The sequence below is a fragment of the Malania oleifera genome, chromosome 4 (genome assembly GCF_029873635.1).
Source record: "Malania oleifera isolate guangnan ecotype guangnan chromosome 4, ASM2987363v1, whole genome shotgun sequence".
In the NCBI taxonomy this organism is placed as follows: domain Eukaryota; kingdom Viridiplantae; phylum Streptophyta; class Magnoliopsida; order Santalales; family Ximeniaceae; genus Malania; species Malania oleifera.
In genome coordinates, this window is record NC_080420.1 from 111,074,027 (window position 1) to 111,093,492 (window position 19,466).

At 37.4% G+C, this 19,466-nt stretch overlaps 1 protein-coding gene across 1 annotated transcript in view; it reads right to left on the reverse strand.

Annotated features, from left to right (window-relative positions):
- LOC131152927 (piezo-type mechanosensitive ion channel homolog) overlaps positions 1-19,466 on the reverse strand; it is a 129,358-nt gene that overhangs the window by 51,573 nt on the left and 58,319 nt on the right. Inside the window, exons 15-17 of the mRNA XM_058104890.1 lie at positions 12,883-15,350; positions 8,016-8,411; positions 6,224-6,382 (exon numbers count right to left, since the gene is read on the reverse strand). Of these exons, the coding sequence (XP_057960873.1) occupies positions 6,224-6,382; positions 8,016-8,411; positions 12,883-15,350 (3,023 nt within the window). The remainder of the gene's footprint in view (positions 1-6,223; positions 6,383-8,015; positions 8,412-12,882; positions 15,351-19,466) is intronic.

The window sequence follows — 19,466 nt, forward strand, 5'->3', positions numbered from 1 at the left end:
GAATGTGGAGATTGAATGTGACTCTAATGTAGTGGTCGACTGGGTTCTTTCTCGGAATTGCATGGTTTGGTATTTGTGAGATTTTTAGGAAGAGTTGCTTGAGGCTCTTTCCATGATTAATTTCACCATTGCTCACCAATTCAGTGAAGGAAATAAAGCTGCGGACTTTTTGGTACGTCAAGGAGAGGAAGGCACCACTATGAGATATCTAGAGATTGATTCTTTACCTCGTCTAGTTAGAGGCATGATACAACTTGACAAAATTGGTATTCGTAATTTAAGAGTCTAATGTGTTGTTTTGTCTTCATTTCGTTTTGTTTTGTTTCGTTTCGTTTTTCTGTTTGTAGCTTGTTTTGCTGTAACCACGGTTTTCCTCCACTATAAGTGGGGGGTTTTCTAATAAAGAAAGGAGGCACCGCCCTCTTTTAGTAAAAAAAAAAAACATACGCAAACTGTAAGATTATTTTATATTCTTACTATACGACAATTAAATTTTACTATAATTTTTTTATGCTGTTGAATATTATGTAAATTGGAAGACCTAATCACAATGATAGGTCCCTCCATGTATAATATATGCCAAGTACATGACAATGATCTAACACCCTTATTAACTCAGCAATAATGCACAGCAACAATGCAAAACAACTAACGAGTAACACTAGTTACACTACCCCTGAAGCTAGAGCATAGATATCATATGCTCTACTAGATTGTTTCAAATGGATTTACCATGAGCACCCCCAAGTTCTTTGGTGAACAAATCAGCAAGTTGGAATTCAGGATTCACTTGAATGGTTCTAGTGAGCTTCTCCACAAGTTTCTCCCAAACAAAGTGACAACCAACTTCAATGTGTTTTGTCCTCTATGAAAGACTGGGTTGGAGGCAATATGAATAGCAGCTTGTATTACATAATTGGCCCACAGCTTGACAGCTTAAGCTTTTAGGTAAAGTGGCCATCTAACATGGTATCAAAGCTGGTTACCAGGAGGTCCTGGGTTCTAGCCTTGTTGCCTACATACATTGTGTGGTATTTAAAAAAAACTATTGTAATCCCTACAATGGGTGTTATTATCGTGTGTTTCTCTCCATGTGCTATCAGGTTGTACATGCGAGGGAGAGTTAAAGCTTGATATACATTGTTGACTCACAACCTAACAGCTTAATCGTTTAGGTAAAGTGGTAATCTAACAAACTGCATTGGCCAAATATGTGAACCAAGTTCTTCGAACATGCTCTTTAGCCAAACAAGTTGACATGTAGTGTGGGCCATGGCCCAATACTATGAGCACTCGATGGGCCACCAAAATTTGTTTCTTACTTCTCTAAGATACCAAGTTACCAGCAATAAAAATTCAATAACCAGTGTGGATCTTCTATCGGAACGTGACTCAGCACAATGTACATTTGTATGTCCCTATACATGAGTGTGACCTCAATCATTACATAGGAGACCTCTTCCAAGTGTGTCTCTAAAGTATCTAAAGATATGAGTGACTACATCCCATTGACTTGTTGCTGAAGAATCAAGAAGCTGACCACAACACTTGGGTGTATCAGCAGGTTTGGATCCCAACACCTCGATCTCATCTAAAAGGTCTAGAACCTCTTGACAAAATGGTTCCCATATGTATTGCTATCAAAGAATTATTTCAATGGCCTTAAATATTTGGTCTGAAATTTAGGCTGCATAAAATGCTTTAGGCAATGGATACCTTGATCATCATCACCCAATAAACACAATATCATCCACATACACAAGAAGAAATATCTTACCATAAGCAATTAGATGGTAAAATATAGAGTGATCCACTCGACGCTACTGAAGACCAAACTCAAGTACTATGGCACTGACCAAAACATGCTCTCAGACACTGCTTGAGGCTATACAAGGATTTTTAGAGTTGGCACAGTCAGCACACTAATTCCTGACTCCTCCTGAGCAACAAACCCATGTGGTTTCTCCATATAGACCTCCCCCTAATATCACTGTGTAAGAAGATTTTTCACATTTAACTCATGCAGGGGCCAATGACACATGGTGGCTAAAGAGAAGGTAGAATGTTTCATAACAATCTAAAATGTACACGAGTATATCCCTTAGCAACAAGGCCGACCCTCAAACAAGAAATAAAACCATCTTGATTGACTTTCACGACCCAATGACAACTAACCAGATACATAATTATCCATCCAGCTCCCAAGTGTCATTATCCACCCAAAATGGGATAGAGATTTAGAAGCTAGTTTAGGAAGAAAAAAAGAAGATAGAATGCTACCAAAACAATAATATGAGGATGACAAGAAATCATGGCAGATAAAAGTAGAGATTTGATGCTAGGTACTGGTGTGTTTACCTTCCTGGATAGCAATAAGAAAATCCACATCTTGGGAAATGAGATTATAAATAGGAAACCAAAAGCATAGAAGCAGAAGCTGGAGGCTGCTTTCCTCCCTTGAGTTGTCATGTATAAACCTGCAAATTAGGATGATTGTGGCAATAAGAAGGACTCAAACTAAGCGAAGATGCAAGTGAATAACTAGGCAAAGACAATAGGACAGAATAACAAAGGCTATGCAAAAGAAGGGACTCATTGAGGTCAAAAGTGCTTAAGGAATCAGAATAGTATGTTGTAGACTTAACAAAGGTAACAATGGCAGAAAAAAAAAATACAATCTACGTAGGACAATAACAAGGACATCCTTTTTGAGTACAAAAGTAGCCTAGATATACATTATATAGCAAAAGGTGATCCAACCTATCCACCGCCAGGGTCAATTGATGAACAAAGGACACACTCCCAAATATACAAGGAGGTGAAAAGAATAAAGGAGCATTCATGAAGAGAGTACAGTAAGGAATTTTACCACTAAGAACAAAGTATGGAATATGTTGATAAGAAAGCAAGCAATGAGCATGGCACCACTCCAAAACAATGGTTGTTACTTCAAGGACGTGTCTATTTTTCCTCTCTGCAACTCCATTTTGTTGTGGCATGTGGGCACAGTGGCTTCATACTAGACTTTGTCATAGGTGGTAAATTGGGCACTAAGGTACTCATTAGCATTATCACTACGATGCAAATCAAAGTGAGTCTTTATTTCTATTATATTCTTTATGTATGTCCCTGGTCTACTAAAGTGCTTCCTACCTTGTGCAGGAAAAGAAGAAGTGTCAACAGTTCACGGCAATACTATCGCCTCATAAAAAACAAGTAAATGATTATCCCAAAACTTGCCTCACCATAAACAAAGAAAATATTATCATAAAGTTGCTTATCCCCTAAAAAGATGCCCATTGGATTCGCTAGAGACTGAGCACATAATGCATATATCCAAAGAATAGCCTCATAAGGCCTCCTTACATGCAACAACTCACTAGTATTATCCTATTAACAGCCAAAAGGCACATGAAAACCCTAATCTTAAAAGGATCCTTAGCCTTCCAAATAAAATTAATTAAAAGGGGAAAGAATCAAAACAAGAGGTCTTGAACATATGATGGAAATAACATTTCACGGTAAAAGGAACCAGACGTATCCCTTGTCCAAATCCTTGAATCATTCCTCATTAGACAGGCAAACAAGTTCAACGTTGTTGACAAAATAGATCTCATCAACCTTTATTTCATTGTGATTCCTACAGAAACAAAAATCCCATTAAGAGAGCCCCCCCTCCCCCACCCACACCCCCCCCCCCCCCCCGGCACATGCCCACACAAAAAAAAAAAAAAAAAAGAACAGAGGACAGTTTAGATGAGCAGCCAACAAGACCTCACCTACTTAATATCCTCCAAATACCGAACGAGGTTATCATCACCAACTCTGAACCAGGTAAGAAGACAAAAAATAAAATGAAAAATAAGCAACCATGAGAGGCATTACCACTTCCTCTAGGATCACAACCATTTTTTCTCAAAGAAATAATTTAGGATAACTCTATTAGAGAAAACAAATACAATTCCACTGCATCTATTCTAGAGAGACATGCCTAAATAAGCCATTCTTCAAACACCAACGTGATAGAAGAAACACCACTTTGCTCTGGAGCAAGTCATGAGAAGTGGCAATCTATGATATCGAAAACATGGCAATACCACAAGGCTTTCCTCTCTTTCCTGCTACAAGACCCCCTCAACATCATACTGCAGAAATCCTCAATGAAAAGAGAACAACCAAATTCTCACCAAAAAATACGAAACAAACTACTCCACAAAAACCTAGTGAAAAGATTGTCAAAAAATGAGAGCAAGTCCTCCCACTCATTAAATTAAGAATGTTAGCACCAGAGGAATGGGTGGGCTTGATACACATGGGTGAACACCAACTTGACCCAAAGGCTTAACAAGTGTATCAAAGCCAACAGTTCGGTTTGTAACTCTGGGTGACTTGTTAGCACTGGAGGAGCCCATGGGTGGGCTTGATACACATGGGTGAGCATCAACTTGACCCAAAAGCTTAAGCCTGTTGGGTCTTGGGCCCAATTATATATAAGCACCCATCATCCACTCAAATTTTCCAAGTCTAACTTGTGAGTGGGGATATTGTTGAGAATTCCATTTGTGAGTTTGTCCCACATTGAAAAATTTGAGTGGATGATGGGTGCTTATATACATGGTTGGGCCCAAGACCCACTAGGCTTAAGTTTTTGGGTCAAGTTGGTGTTCACCCATGTGTATCAAGCCCACCCATGGGCTCCTCCGGTGCTAACAAAGGACACAAACATCAGGTGATGGCAGGCCTTGATTAGGTATTTGTTTCTGAAGAAATTCATTAGAATTGATTTCTCAAGGATTGAAATCCCAGTAAAAGCCTTTACTTGATGAAACCTTAGGTTTTTAAATTGAAAAATTATGGGAAAAAGAAAAAAGGATTAACATTAGTATCATGAATCAAAGGAGAAAAGAAAGACTTGCAAGAAAATCCCTAAAAGAATCTAAATTCCAAATTATTTTATCACTCCCCAAATGGATATGAAAAGAATCGAGCACATTTATTAAAAAAAGATAAATAATGTGCACGATTACCCCAAATCCTTCTTCCTTTTAAGATTTAATTTGGACAACCTCCCCAAGTGTGGGAATTCTTTAAGACTTGAGTGGGTTGTTCATTAGCTGGTTCAAATTCAAGTGAACACGGCACCACCACCAAAGCACCAGGTGCTAGATGGTTGAGAAACATGTCTTAGTAAAGCATAACAAAGAAATAATGTTAAGATGGATGTTGGTGGCTAGTCAAGAAGGATATAATTTAGAAAAAAAAGATTCAGTTATTAGAACTTAGAATTGACCAAGAAAAGGAAAAGGTCAACTACAAATCTACATCCGTAGTAGAAGAATTATTTCACTAGTAACTGAAAGTGTCTAAAGTCAAGCTTTCCCTCCTTATCTTATACTCTTTGGCAATAAAGGCAGGATAGCAGACAGGGATAAGACATTGGGCTTGGGTTATCTGGTTACAAACTTGATAGTCATGGGTGAACATCACAAAAATGGTCAAAACACATGGGCTTTGGTGAGAGAAGACACCCTAGTTGATGTGTTAGAATGGTAAAGTAGAAACACATGGTACGCAATGATGTCTAGTTACTCAAAGAAAACCATATGGAATATGAAAAGAGGGCTAATCACAAAGCACTAGACTTGGTTTGGTTGTCATTGTCAAGTCATGATCTATAAGGAGGGCTCAATTCACACCATCCTGTAAAGGTCCTACTAGTAGCATTGTGGTTGAAAATAAAAGAAGAATGGAAAAATAAATCCATGAAAACACTATCAGAATTTCAAAAAAGTTTTATGCAACTGAATCGCTAATGGAATATATAAATGTAAGCTTGCACTCGTCAAAGCTAGATATACTGAGATTCAAGAGAGAGAGAGAGAAAACACAAGATGTTCCTTAGCATCTCAATTCCCCCTTAGACTATGTGAGAATGAAATGGAATCCTTGATAGATCTTTTCCATGCCATCTAGCATTGATTACTAACCATATTTACCTAGTCAGTAAGCATTTTGGTTTCACGCATTTCCAACCATATACAATTACAACAAAGAAATTTTCAAACAATTGTGCAAGTTATCACACTAAAAAAGTCCATCATTGCAAAATAGAGTAGGACTAGAGTAGCATCATCTGAATTTCAACACAAGACTTGCTGCAAAAAGAATTTCAAGTATTAGTTTTACTTTAATGAATTTTCAATTTGGTCATACGATTTCTTACCAGCATAGGAGCCCATATAACACATATCAATATAAAGAATAAGCATATGCCATTGCAGAATTTAGTCATTCTGGTCTGCTTTTGTCCTTGTTGATGTCTAGCTCTATTCAAATTGACATCGCATTTGACAAGAAACAAGCTTGCATGAATATCCTCCAGCTAAGGAAAAAGCTCAAATCAGATTCAGAAATAAGCATACATGTAATCTAATCAAAGTTTGTTGCTTAAATTAAAATATAATGATAATAAATAACCTTATTTAAACAAAATTGCCCATAAGACAATAAAAATAACAATAAAACCTATGCTCCAGGTTATGTATAAAATTTCCATCATAGTTTATCTATATAATGAATGCATAGAGATCAATGCTTTAAAAGGCTCAATTGAGGCTCGCCTTGGGGCTTTCCTCAAGGCAAGGCATGCCTAAAATGCCTTGAGTCTCAATCTAAAACACCAAATCCAAAGAAGGCTAACACATTACATACTGAGGCTTGTGCATTTATACAAAAAGCACGCCTTTCACGCCTTTTCAATTTAAGCTTACGCATTTTGGGTGTGGTTCTCAAGTTAGGTTTGGCTGGAGAATTTTAACTCCATGTTTATACAAAAGGAATGTCATAATATGAGTTGATTTCTAAGACTCTTGAACCTCATCCTTTTCAAAATAATTGAGAGTTGTATCTTAGATCTCAAAAATAACTCTCTTGCCATGAGTTATGTTATGAATTCATGTTAGAAATTTTTGAATGGCCAACATGTTGCTTGCAACTTATATTTGATATTTCCTTTTACATTTATAGTTTTGATTTTCTTCATTTTTTCTTTCGTTTTAAAATATCTATAATCTATTACATATTTTATCTAAAATAGAATTCTAAAAAGGCTTACACCCCAACCCCTTAAGGCCCACGCCTTGCTTCTTAAGATTTAAAATGCCTCACCTTATGCCCTTGCCTTGTATAACATTGATAGGGATCATTCTTACACATATGAAGAATACGTGGTTCTACCATTTGACTCTACTCTAATGAAAAATACTTTATGGTAAGTACTACCACTAATCATCACCTAATGCCACTTCATTTCACAAGTCGTAAAACTAGACAATCTATGCAAATGTGGGAGAACAGACTTAACAAGTAATTAGAAATTGAAATGTTGTCATGAGAATTCTCATCAATTTGGTCACATACTAATAATGAACAAACTTATTGATCTTTATGCATTGTGGCTTCATATGCAGTCGCCATTTGCAAAATGGCCCACTTATAAAACAAATTCTCTTAGTGATCATAATGCTTGAATATATTTGCAAACCATGTAAATGCCACCATAATTAAGAAATCACAATTTCAAACATAAAAAATGACCCATAACCATGCTTCCTATGAGTAGCCTTACAGCAACTTCTAAGAAATTTGATTATGAAAATTTTAGCTTTTGTCCTTGTTATCATTCATAATTATGTTAACAATGCTATAGTGACATTTGTTATGATTATTTTGGCTACAAACAAAAATTTGACAATATAACATCCAAACACTAAATCATTACTCATATAATTAATCCAATATGACCACTTATGTTACACAATCATGGTTCACAAATGCCCCCACCATTCTGCTGTCACTGAAATTTGAGAACTCTAAAAAGTTGTCTCACTTATAAACACGACAGCAACAACAACAAATATGGAGATATTAGTACCACCTTACAGCAACCATAAAATGATGGAAAATATGTACTGGTGAAATTTAAAAAAAAAAAAAAAAATCTACAATAAACTCACCTTCAACCAATCATACATAGTCAAAGACGTTGTTGTGCAAGACCAGTCAAGTACACATCTCAGTTCGTAGAGGAATGGCAAAGCACGATAAATTCGGAAACCCAGAAAATTAATTTGTGAAATACTACTGGTCAAAAACTGCCGATACAAGGTGCTTTTATGGGGAATGCCATATCTGATTTGTATGGCCTGCAGTGCTAGGGAAATTGCTTTTGTGAGATAAATAGCACGAAGAGCTAATCTTCCGGCACGTTGATGTGAAGGTTCCATATACCAAGCATATCTTGTGACCGAGTATGTGAAGAGGACAAGGTTGAAAAGATAGAAGATGACTTTCCCCGTCGCAAAAGAACAAAGGTAAATGACACGATCAAGAACAATCAAAAAGAAGATTATCTGCAAGAACCACTTTTTCCACTTTAGAAAGCTAAATGAAATATTTCAGACTCACTAAAGAACCAAATCATTCAGAAAATACAACTTTCCTTGGTCAAGACAACTTGCATCTAAAATAATAAAGTTCTTTTCGACTTGTCATGCCAGATCAATTATGCTGTGCAGCTTTATACAATGTTGCACCCAATTCCTGGCAGTTAAGCTTTTGGTATAACTGGTGGCTAAAAGGATTGGATTTCTCATTGCACCAGGTCATGGGTTCAAGTCTAATATCTGTGTTCGTTCCCCATTGTATTTGTTAAAATGTGTTTCAACCTGCTTGCATTTTGTGCACCCATCCAAGTTCACATGCAAAACAGTGTTGCAGCTAAGGTGGAAAATTGGATAGAAGGTATCCATGTTGAGCGTAATTCCTAATACTTAAGTTTTCCAGGATATATGGTGATTTAATAAATTAAGCACAAGAAAAACCAGGAAAAGAGTTGCGCCTTTGTAAACTTAAATACAATAATACAACTCATTCTAGTTTAAGTCATATATACACTCAGTAAAAGAGTTCAAGTGGGCATGTCTAGGCATCCCATTACAATTGATTGCTTTAGTGAGTTATATCATTTTTCTTCATTCAATCCAAGTCTCAGAATCACAGAAACAGTAAGGAACTAAGGATGTCCAAACCTCAGGTTCAAATCACAAAAGCAGTCTCTCCAAGCATGGAGGTCAGATTGTGTGCATCTTATCATAGCTAAACCCTGATTTTTTTTATTGGTAAAGGAAATTTTATTGAAAGGGCATCAAAAGGATTCCAGCCCGAAGAACAGAAAATCAATCACCTTGAAAGGTGTTATAAAAAAATAAAAAACTATACTATGATCATTTGCTACAAGTCCACTATGCCAGACACTGACGGTGTGGAAGCTTTGTGTACTAAGTGTAGGGCTGCAAACGAACCAAGCCGCTCATGAGCAGCTCAGGAGCTCAGCTTGTTAAGGGCTCGTTTGGTCTCATTCATTATCTAAATGAGTGAGTCCCGAGCCTAATTTTGAGACTCGGTTTGCAATGAGCCAATGTGAGCACAGCCGGGCTTGGCTCGTTTTGACTCGTGAGCAGCTCGATAACTAGCTCAAATGGGCTCATTTATTAGGATCGTTAAGGGGCTCGGTAATGAGCTCGTTAATAGGCTTGTTAAGTTGACCCAAGCCCAAGGGTCCAATATTGGACCAATTGCCCAAGGAAAAAGGCACAAATTCTAACCCAAACAAAATAGGTAGATGAAACTATTTTATTAGATCATTTATAAAATTTTAGACTGAGCCCGAGCCCAAGCTCGAGCTCTAGCTTCCCAACTTTTGAGCTCGAACTGAGCCGAGCCCAAGCGCAAGCTGAGCTCTGGCTCCACCAAACCGAGCCTGAGCATGCTGAAGCTCAGCTCGACTCGTTTGCAGCCCTAACTTAGTGTTAATTTTTTTTTTTCAAAATCCAAATCTCAGAATACACCCTTGACAGAAAATGCAGCCATCAAAACTAGAACAACAGCAACAACAAAGCCATAAGTCCCCATTACAAGGGCTTAGCTATATAAATCCTTTGCGCCATTCTGCTCAATCCAAGGCAACATCTGAAAGTTGGAGGCCATCATTGGTATATTTGGTTAGAGGAATGCCATATTTTTTTAGGGTGTCACCGCTTCTCATCACTTGGTCTAGAGAAGAGTGGTCTTTTCTAGCATTTCTGGTGCTCTGCAAAGGGATTTTCTAGAAATGTGTCTCTAGAAGACATGCAGAGGGATTGGAGTGCTGTGCATCAGCAAAGTTGTTTTGTAGTTATCTTTCTTTTCTTGCATTTCTTGTTATCATTGACTTGTTCTCAAATAGCTTGTTCTCCATCCTTCTGTTCGCCTAACACGGCCTACTAATTTTGTTTTGATGATAACAAATAAAAGGTAATTTAACATGTTTTGTTGAAAGTGATGATACTTCAAGAATCAAGTTTTTAAGCTCAAGTTCAAAGTTATCACAAAGCTCATTGCAAGAATACATGAAAAAGAAATGAAAGCTCAAAGAACATATTCCAAAGACACCTTGATGAAAGCTTAGAGAATTGATGGAAGCTTAGAGAATTGAAGCTCAGAGGCAAGATGGACTAAACAAATGACAAGCATGAAGACTCCAAGCTTAGAATAGAATTAAATCTTAAGAGAGTCTCTATGTAAGTACTTCATTCAAATGATAATTTGATTGAATTTGAAGCTAATTAGGAAACTCATCGACTTAGAGAACATGTTTTGAAAAACCCCGGAAAATATTTTTCAAAGATCTTAAATTATTTTGGGGAAAGCAAAAGAGCAAAAAGAAATTGGAAATAAAATGAAAAATCAAGTTTTTTGTCTGTCTAGGCGACTGACAAATAAATAGATTGATTTTGAGAGAACCCGAGAGGACCCAGGCAACTGACTAATTGTTCCCAGTCAACTGACTCCTTGCTGAGTTTGAAATTTTCAGTGTTTTAATGAATCCAGGCGATTGACTCTTTATTCCCAGTCGACTAACTCTTCGAGATTTCAAATTTTACATATAACAGGAAGCATGGTCTTAAATTTCCACGAAATTATCGAAATTTCAGTCGAAATTTCCGATTTCCGTCACCCTCGAAATCGAAATGTCTGTCGATTTCCATCTTGCATAATTTCCGTCGAAATCTCAACAAATCATCCGAAATTTATCGAAACCTCGAAATTTTAGCGAAATTTGTCGAAATTTTAACTATACAATGAAATTTCGTCAAAATTCAAACGAGAGATTCAAGACTGAAGTAAAATTTCTCTTTTAATTTATTTTATTGAAACAAAAGGTTACCACAAGTACTTTTGAAATTATATGAAAAAATAAACTTATAGTAATATTTTATTTAACCATTCAGGTCTAAATTATCAATATTTGTATAATAAATAATATTTAAATGAATTATGAATTTCATTTGCATTAACTGAATCTGTTTAATGTACATTATCTTACAAACATGTTTGATACACATACTATTTTACAACTTTTCCACCCTATACAAAACATAGATGTATTTAATTTGTAATATATTAGTCTTAAAACTTATATTATTATATTTGTTAACTATTTCTAAAGTTTCACAAAGAATTCCATGCTTTACTACTAGTTTCCGTTATTTTTTCAAATCGAAATTTCCGTCGAAATTTCCGTTCTTTTGGAGCTTCGAAATTTGAGTCGAAATCGAAATTTAAGACCTTGACAAGAAGTTTCCAAATTTGTACACCAAATTTGTTTCTAATTTTTTTAGACGGTTCAAGTCTTTGAATCGTTGTTGGACCAAGCATGGGGTATCGTTTGCAGAGGCAAACTCTAGCCTATTGAAGGAGAGATTGTAAGGCTACTCCTTCCCGTCAAAGGAGTGTGTAAGGTTGCTCCTACCCGTAAAGGAGTGGTATAGTGGAATCCTTGGGTGTGTTTGCCTAAGGCAAGGACGTAGGAGGGTATAGTCGAACCTCGTAAAACTCGTGTCTCACTCTCTTCCCTACTCTCATTTAATTTTCAGCTCATATAAACTGTATGGTTAGAATTTAATTTTTCTGTTCATATAAACTACATGGATTGAATTACAAATAAACTGAAAATTAATTTGACCTTGGGATTGCAAAAACCGAAAAGGGAGTATGTTGGTTGATCATATTGCGGAAACCATAAGGGAGTAGTACGTTGATTGATTAACACCCAAGACCCATTAATTGAAAGTTTAATTAAATTCTGAGTTTTTGGAAGAGTGTTGGAAATTTACATTGTGCTTAATATTGAGAAATCAAGTTCACTAATACAGGGCTTTTATCAGCTACATACTTAAACTCTACTTTGAGTTACTTGAGTGCTAAATCTTGGAAGCAATGCTGAATTCATTCTATATTGTGAATCTTGTTTTGGGAATCTTGGTTTGAACTAAATTGCTGAAAGAAGTATTCAAGTTAGAACTCTCATACATAAAGGTTTATGACTAAATTAATTTTCCGCTAAACTTGTGATTGTAAACCAACTTTGTACGTTTGTTAGCTGAAACCAAAAAGAGTTAAGAAAGAATTAATTAAAGAGGGTATAAAGAAATTTTAAATTCCCAATTCATCCCCCCTCTTGGGAATATACACCTTCCTTTTCACCTTCCCTTCACTGTATTTCTTTCCTATTTCTCACTCTGATACAATTTTTTTTTTTTTGTTCACTAAAAAATTAAATCCTTTTTAAACTCAATCCAATTTTTCTTAGGTCCACCCGTCCGCTTCCCCCTACCTCTAGTCAAATTACTCTTTCTCACTCTTCATATTCCTTAGTTTGGGCTAACAGATTTGCGTCCTAAAATGCTAAGATTAAGGTACAATTAAAAAAAAATGAGTTCAAACAAAAATACTATAAATACACTTTACATTATGAATATAGTACGGAAGGGAGAAATTTACCATTAGGATAAATACAAACTCTTTTGGGAATTGATCTTCAAGCTGATAGACTTCGAGAAACTCACTATTGTTTTTTATGACCGATTGGTAGAAAATGGCAACCAAGAAGAAAACAGCCAGATCTGCACAAAACATGTAGGCATACAGATCAATTTCTCTTCTCCCTCCCCCAATCACAGAGAGAATAGGGTATGGAAATCTTATTTGCCTGAAAATCCCAGCACGCTGTGCTTTTAGAATCTCATTAGCTACATCAGCAGCTGGTGTTAGTGACTTGTACCATTCCACTGAGGTATATTGGGTTGAAGGGGAAGCATATACAACCTCAAAAACGGCTACAGCCACATAAGGGCTTTCTGGACTTCTTTCAATGCTCTGAACACGAACCCTACTAGGGGAGTGTAAATGATTTATGTTCTTCTCCTTGCATCTCCTACCATGAATGATCTTGAGCAAATTATTTATTCCAGACTCAATTCTCTCTGGCTGAATCCCATCCTCAGGCCACAATTTAACTTCCATAGACAACTGCACAAAGTAAGGTGGAGTTTCTGCTCCCTGTGTCACTGATTCCCAATACCTATAAAGGCTCCTAGTCAACAGCCTCAATGTATTTCTTATGGGGGATAGTAGTCTTTGGATCCTCTCCCCACAGCTGCAACCCATCAATATTTCTTCTTGGTAGTGATTTCTTTTTCGACCAAAACTAAATTCACCATCTCTGGTAGATATGGAGGACTGCAAGAGAGTAAAAAAGTAAACCAAAAAAAGTGGCAAGTTGCTGATAACAAAAGATGACCTGATCTTATGTGCAGGGAATCCTAATTCATGAAGAAAGCTCATATTGATGCTCAGCCCACAGTGTTGGATGATGATTTGATATACATATTGAAGCAAAATACAAACCTCGGTGTATATGAGCATAATAACCCAGAACATGTAACTTGGGCCAGTATTTACACAAAGAGCATACAAGAAAAGAGCCGCAAGATAAACCATAGAAAGCATACTGAAGTTCCACAGGAATATCAAAACAAAACAACAATAACAAACAACATCATTATTTGACCGCATTTGTGCCCACATGTAACGGAATATTATACTGATTTGCAGGCACGCAGCATCAGACATGGTCCTCTCACTACCAGATTGCAGAGAAAATGTCTGCTCCAACTGTTCACCAGCCATGCTCTGACTTTCTATTTCATCATAAAACTCATCCTCAGAGGAATGCTCATTTGAATTCAATTCTTCATTTTCTATATTCAAGAAATTCACTATATTGTTAACTGCCAGATTACCAAGAGACTGTACTTGAGAAACTCCGTCACCAATAAGGTGTACTGCCGAAATTAATGGGTTTTCCTTAGAATGGAATTTTTCCTCCCTTCTCTCTGAATGCAAAAACTCAGCTTTCTCCTTCACTTCCTTAATTTCATGATGTGCATTCACAGAATATCTCAAGGACTCCACTGCTGTTGGACTTTTGGCTCTGATACTTTTTGGAGATTCATGCACATTGAAAGGCATTATAGAGTCAGCAACAACATCATGCTTCTTGAAATCATTTTCTTCTTTATCTAGGATGCTATTCTCCCTACACGAATTTAGAGGAGAGATCCTTCTCTTTCCAAGATCTTCATTTTCAGGAGAATTGTTAACACAGGTTGCAGTTGTGCTCATACTCTGAAGCTGGATTTGTAGGTTAAGCATCTCAGATTTCATCTTCTCCACTTGCAAATTACGCAGGCGCTTCTGCTCTTCAGACTTACGAATGTGTTGCAACTGTGCAGTCTTCCAAGCAGCTCGTTTTTCCTGCTCACAAACTATGGCACCAATCTGCTCTGCTTCAAGATACTTAGACACATAATCAAACTCCAGAGATGAAAACATATATGACTGTAGTGACACCAGCATAAATATGACAATCTCAACCAGGGCTGATCTTGATGTAATCCGAAATCCATAATCATATTTGTAAAACCCAGTCACCTCAAATAAATAATCCATTGTTTCAAATTTCCGCTCATTCAAGTCCCCAACAAAAGGAGATTGATAGGCAAGAGAAAAAACAATTAAAGCAAAGTTGTACATTCGCAAGAATTTGAAGATTTCATTTCTCTTCTTTAATATTTCAAGTCTCATTCGGAAAAAGACCAGAGCAAACCCAAGGTATCCAAGGTGAAGAATATCATACTCAAGGGTTCCTGTAATCAAAATCAAAGCAAGAACAAGATCCAGCAAGTGACAGTAACTGTAAAGCCTCAGGTAGTCAAGAAACGTCCACATGCTTTTTGTTTCAAATGAGAGATCACTCAATACAGATGCATTCTTAATTTGAGACAACACTTTGCGATATGTACATGAACCTGACAGACTGGACAAGTGATCGGCACGGAGTTTGAAACATGCTAGCATAAAAACCATATAATAGCTGATAAGCATTCGAGGATCATCAACTATGATTCCTGCAGAAAAAAAGATAATAACAGGGCAATTAGACTTTTAACACATGAGAAAGATTGTTCTCATTAAAAGAAGCATGGATAAAATGCACTGAACCCACATGAAATGAAATCACACAATGCCATATTCCATGCCATTTATATAAAATATTGTAGTCACCATTACAAAAATTTTGATAGAAAAGTAGATTACCAAAAGTAGACATTTGATTATTTGACAACAAAAATATGTTAATCTAGAACCCAAAGGAGCATCAAGAAATAGGGAATTAAAAACATTCTTTTAAAAGTAAAAAATAAATGGAAACTTGAATTGAGTAATTGGGGCTAGGAAAAATCAAGGCAAAAGATGGTACTATCTCCAGCAGTTTCCAAAACCCTCTAGCATAAAATTTCGTAATCTTAAATAATTGTTCAGAAGTGACTGAAATCTAGGCTGTATATACTTTCATAAATAGGAGAGGAGATTTAGCTTACCATGTATAGCTTCCTAAAATCACTCTATGTAAATTAGCTGTCTTACCATATATAGCTTCCTAAGATCACTCTGTGTAATTAGCATGTACGGATTTAAGTTTCCTTGTATAACTGGCAGTGTTGCCTATATAATGAAAGACCTTCTCAAAAGAGAGGAAAATTCAATCCATTCTGTTATGGTATCAGAGCTATTCTCTAAGAAATCTCAGTCCTACTTTTCTCAGTCATAGCCTCAGTACTTATGGAGAAATCAGATAATGTTTGTGTCAGATTCACTGGCAAAAATTATGCTGCTTGGGAGTTTCAATTGGAGACCTTTCTCACGGGTAAAGAGCTGTGGGGACATATAGACGGCAGCAGCAAAGGGGGATCTACTGCCGAAAGGTCTGTCGTCGACAAGGCAGCTTGGGATGCCAAAGATAATCAAATCATGTCCTGGATTCTTGGTTCTATGGAGCCACATCTGATTCTTTCTCTGCATCCTCATAGGTCTGCAAAGGCTATGTGGAAATATCTCGAGCAAGTCTATAACCAAGACAACAATGCTAGGAGCTTCCAGCTTGAGTTGGCCATTGCTAACTATACTATACTCAAGGGGATCTATCAGTTCAAGACTACTACTATGGTTTTCTGATTTTTTGGAATGATTATTCTGACCTTGTTACAGGCTTACAGCCACGGTCTCTGCAGAAGGATTGGAGGCAGGATTGGCAACAGTACAACACATACACAAAACCAGCCAAAGAGATCAATTTCTAATGAAATTGAGGCCTGAATTTGAATCTATTCGTGCCTCTCTAGTAAATAGAGATCCTGTTCTGACTTTGGAGGCCTGTTTTGGAGAACTCTTGAACAACGCCTCAATACTCAGAATATTATGGAGCAGTCTCGTATTGCTTCTAATACTGTCTCAGTTGCCTATGCTGCTCATGGCAAGGGGAAGAGTCGTGACATGAGCACCACACAGTGCTATAGTTGCAAGAAATATGCCCATATTGCCCCTAACTGACCTCAAAAATTTTGTAATTACTGCAAGCAGCCAGGGCACATTATTAAGGACTGTACTATTCGCCCTTCACGCTCCAACAAGGTTTATCATGCTGTTGTTACTGGTGACTTACAGCCAGCTATGCCTGCTGCAACTTCTGCTGTTGCTTTTCTGCGTCCGGTACCTTTTCTAACTCGAGAAACGGTGCAAGAAATGATTGTGAGTGCATTTCCAGCATTGGGTCTTCAAGGTACTGGTTCTTCATCTCCCTCTTGGATCTTAGACTCGGGTGCTTCTAATCATATGTCTAATTCTCTCCATGGATTAAGTAATGTCAGAGAATATTGTGGCTCTTCACATATTCAAACAGCCAATGGTGGTGCTCTACCCATTGTCGCAGTTGGAGATGTATCTTCTTCCTTTAAGGATGTTCTTGTATCACCTAATCTCTCTGTGAATTTAGTTTCTGTTGGCCAGCTTGTGGACCAAAATTATGATGTACATTTTACTCATGGTGGTTGTGTTGTGCAGGATCAGATGTCCGGGCAGTTGATAGCGAAGGGGCCTATGCAAGAACGTCTCTTTTCTCTACAACTACCTGTTCCACAAAGCTTACCTTCTTTCTCTGTACTGTCTTTACTTTGTAATAAGTCTGGAGTGTCAAATGTAGTTTGGCATAAGCGCCTTGGTCATCCTAATTCTAGGGTTCTATCTTATTTGTTGAAATCTGGTCTATTGAATAATAAAGAGCATTCTTCTTTCACTATGTTTCCTGATTGTGCAACTTGTAAACTTGGCAAAAGTAAGACTTCACCCTTTCCTTCTGAAGGAAGTAGAGCCACCCACAGTTTTGAGATCATTCATAGTGATGTCTGGGGTAGTAGTCCTATTATTTCTCATGCCCAATACAAATATTTTGTGACATTTATCGATGACTACAACAGATATACATGGGTGTATTTCTTGCTGCACAAATCTGAAGTTTTTCATATGTTCAAACTGTTCTTAGCTCTTGTTGACACTCAATTTTCAGCTGCTGTTAAAATTCTTTGGTCCGACTCGGGTGGGGAATATATGTCTCATGAGTTCCAATCTTTCTTGCAATCTAAAGGAATTATCTCTCAACATTCTTGTCCATATACTCCAGCACAAAATGGAGCATCTGAACGGAAGAATCGTCATCATTTAGATGTTGTCCAACGATGCTCATTGAGTCTTCGGTTCCTCCTATCTTTTGGGTAGAAGCACTTTTCTTATAAATAGACTTCCTTCCCAAGTTTTGGATTTCCATATTTCAGGCTTTATCATCACAATCCTACCTATACAAATCTTCACATTTTTTGGTGTGTATGCTTTATGCATCTTCCCCCACTGGACAGAAACAAGCTTTCTGCTCAATCCATCCGTTGTGCCTTCTTGGGATATAGTGTCACACAAAAGGGTTATTTATGCTATGATCCAAACTCTAATCGGGTTCGTGTTTCAAGGATTGGCTCTTTTTGAAAATCAATGGTTCTTTCCAATGTCTTCCTCACCAGATTCTTCTATTGCTTTCTTGCCTTCTTTTGATGACACTTTTAGTGCTCCTAGTACTCATGTTGAAAAGTTCCAGCCAAGCATGGTATACTAGCGGAGACCTCCAGTGCTGCCCCCTTCTGCTCCTGTCTTGCCATCTGCTCCTTTGTGCCGCTCCTCTAGAGTATCTGGTCCTCCTGACCGTTATGGATTCCCGTCACGTATGGCAGGTACTACTACTTCTGCACTGTCTGCACCTGCAGGTGTGACTCCACTTGGATGTAAGTGGGTCTATTCTATTAAGGTTAAGTCTGATGGTAGTTTGGAGAGGTATAAAGCCCGCTTAGTAGCTCTTGGAAATAATCAAGAGTAAGGAGTAAATTACGAGGAAACTTTTGCTCCGCACAATTTTGGCCATTGCTGCTTCTCAAAATTGGGGTTTGCACCAAATGGATGTGAAGAATGCCTTTCTTCACGGGGATTTCAAGGAAGATGTTTATATGCATCCTCCTGCAGGTTTACTTTCCACCCCTACTTCGGTAGTGTGCAAGATGTGTCACTCCTTGTATGGTCTCAAACAGGCCCCTTGTGCATGGTATGAGAAATTTACTTCTACCCTACTCAAGTTTGCTTTTTCTCAAAAGCAAGTATGATTCATATTTGTTTCTTCGCAAAACTGAGATTGGTGTTGTCGATTCATATTTGTTTCTTCGCAAAACTGAGATTGGTGTTGTCATTCTCTTGGTGTATGTTGACGACATAATCATCACGGGTACTGATTCGGTTTTGATCTCAGCAGTATTTATAGGACTCTTTTCACATGAAGGATCTGGGATCTCTTACATATTTTCTTAGTCTAGAAATTACTGCTGGTTCATATGGTATTTTTCTGTCACAGCACAAGTATGCCCAGGATTTGGTGGCTGCTACTGGTCTCCAGGACTCTACCCCCTTGATACTTCCATGGAACTTAATCTCAAGCTGCGCAAAGAAGAGGGTGACTTGTTATCAGACCCTGTAGCTTATCGTATGCTGGTTGGCAGCTTGGTCTATCTTACAATTACTAGACCTGATATTTCTTATGCAGTCCAACAGGTTAGTCAGTTCATGGCTTCTCCTCGGCACCTTCACATGGCTGC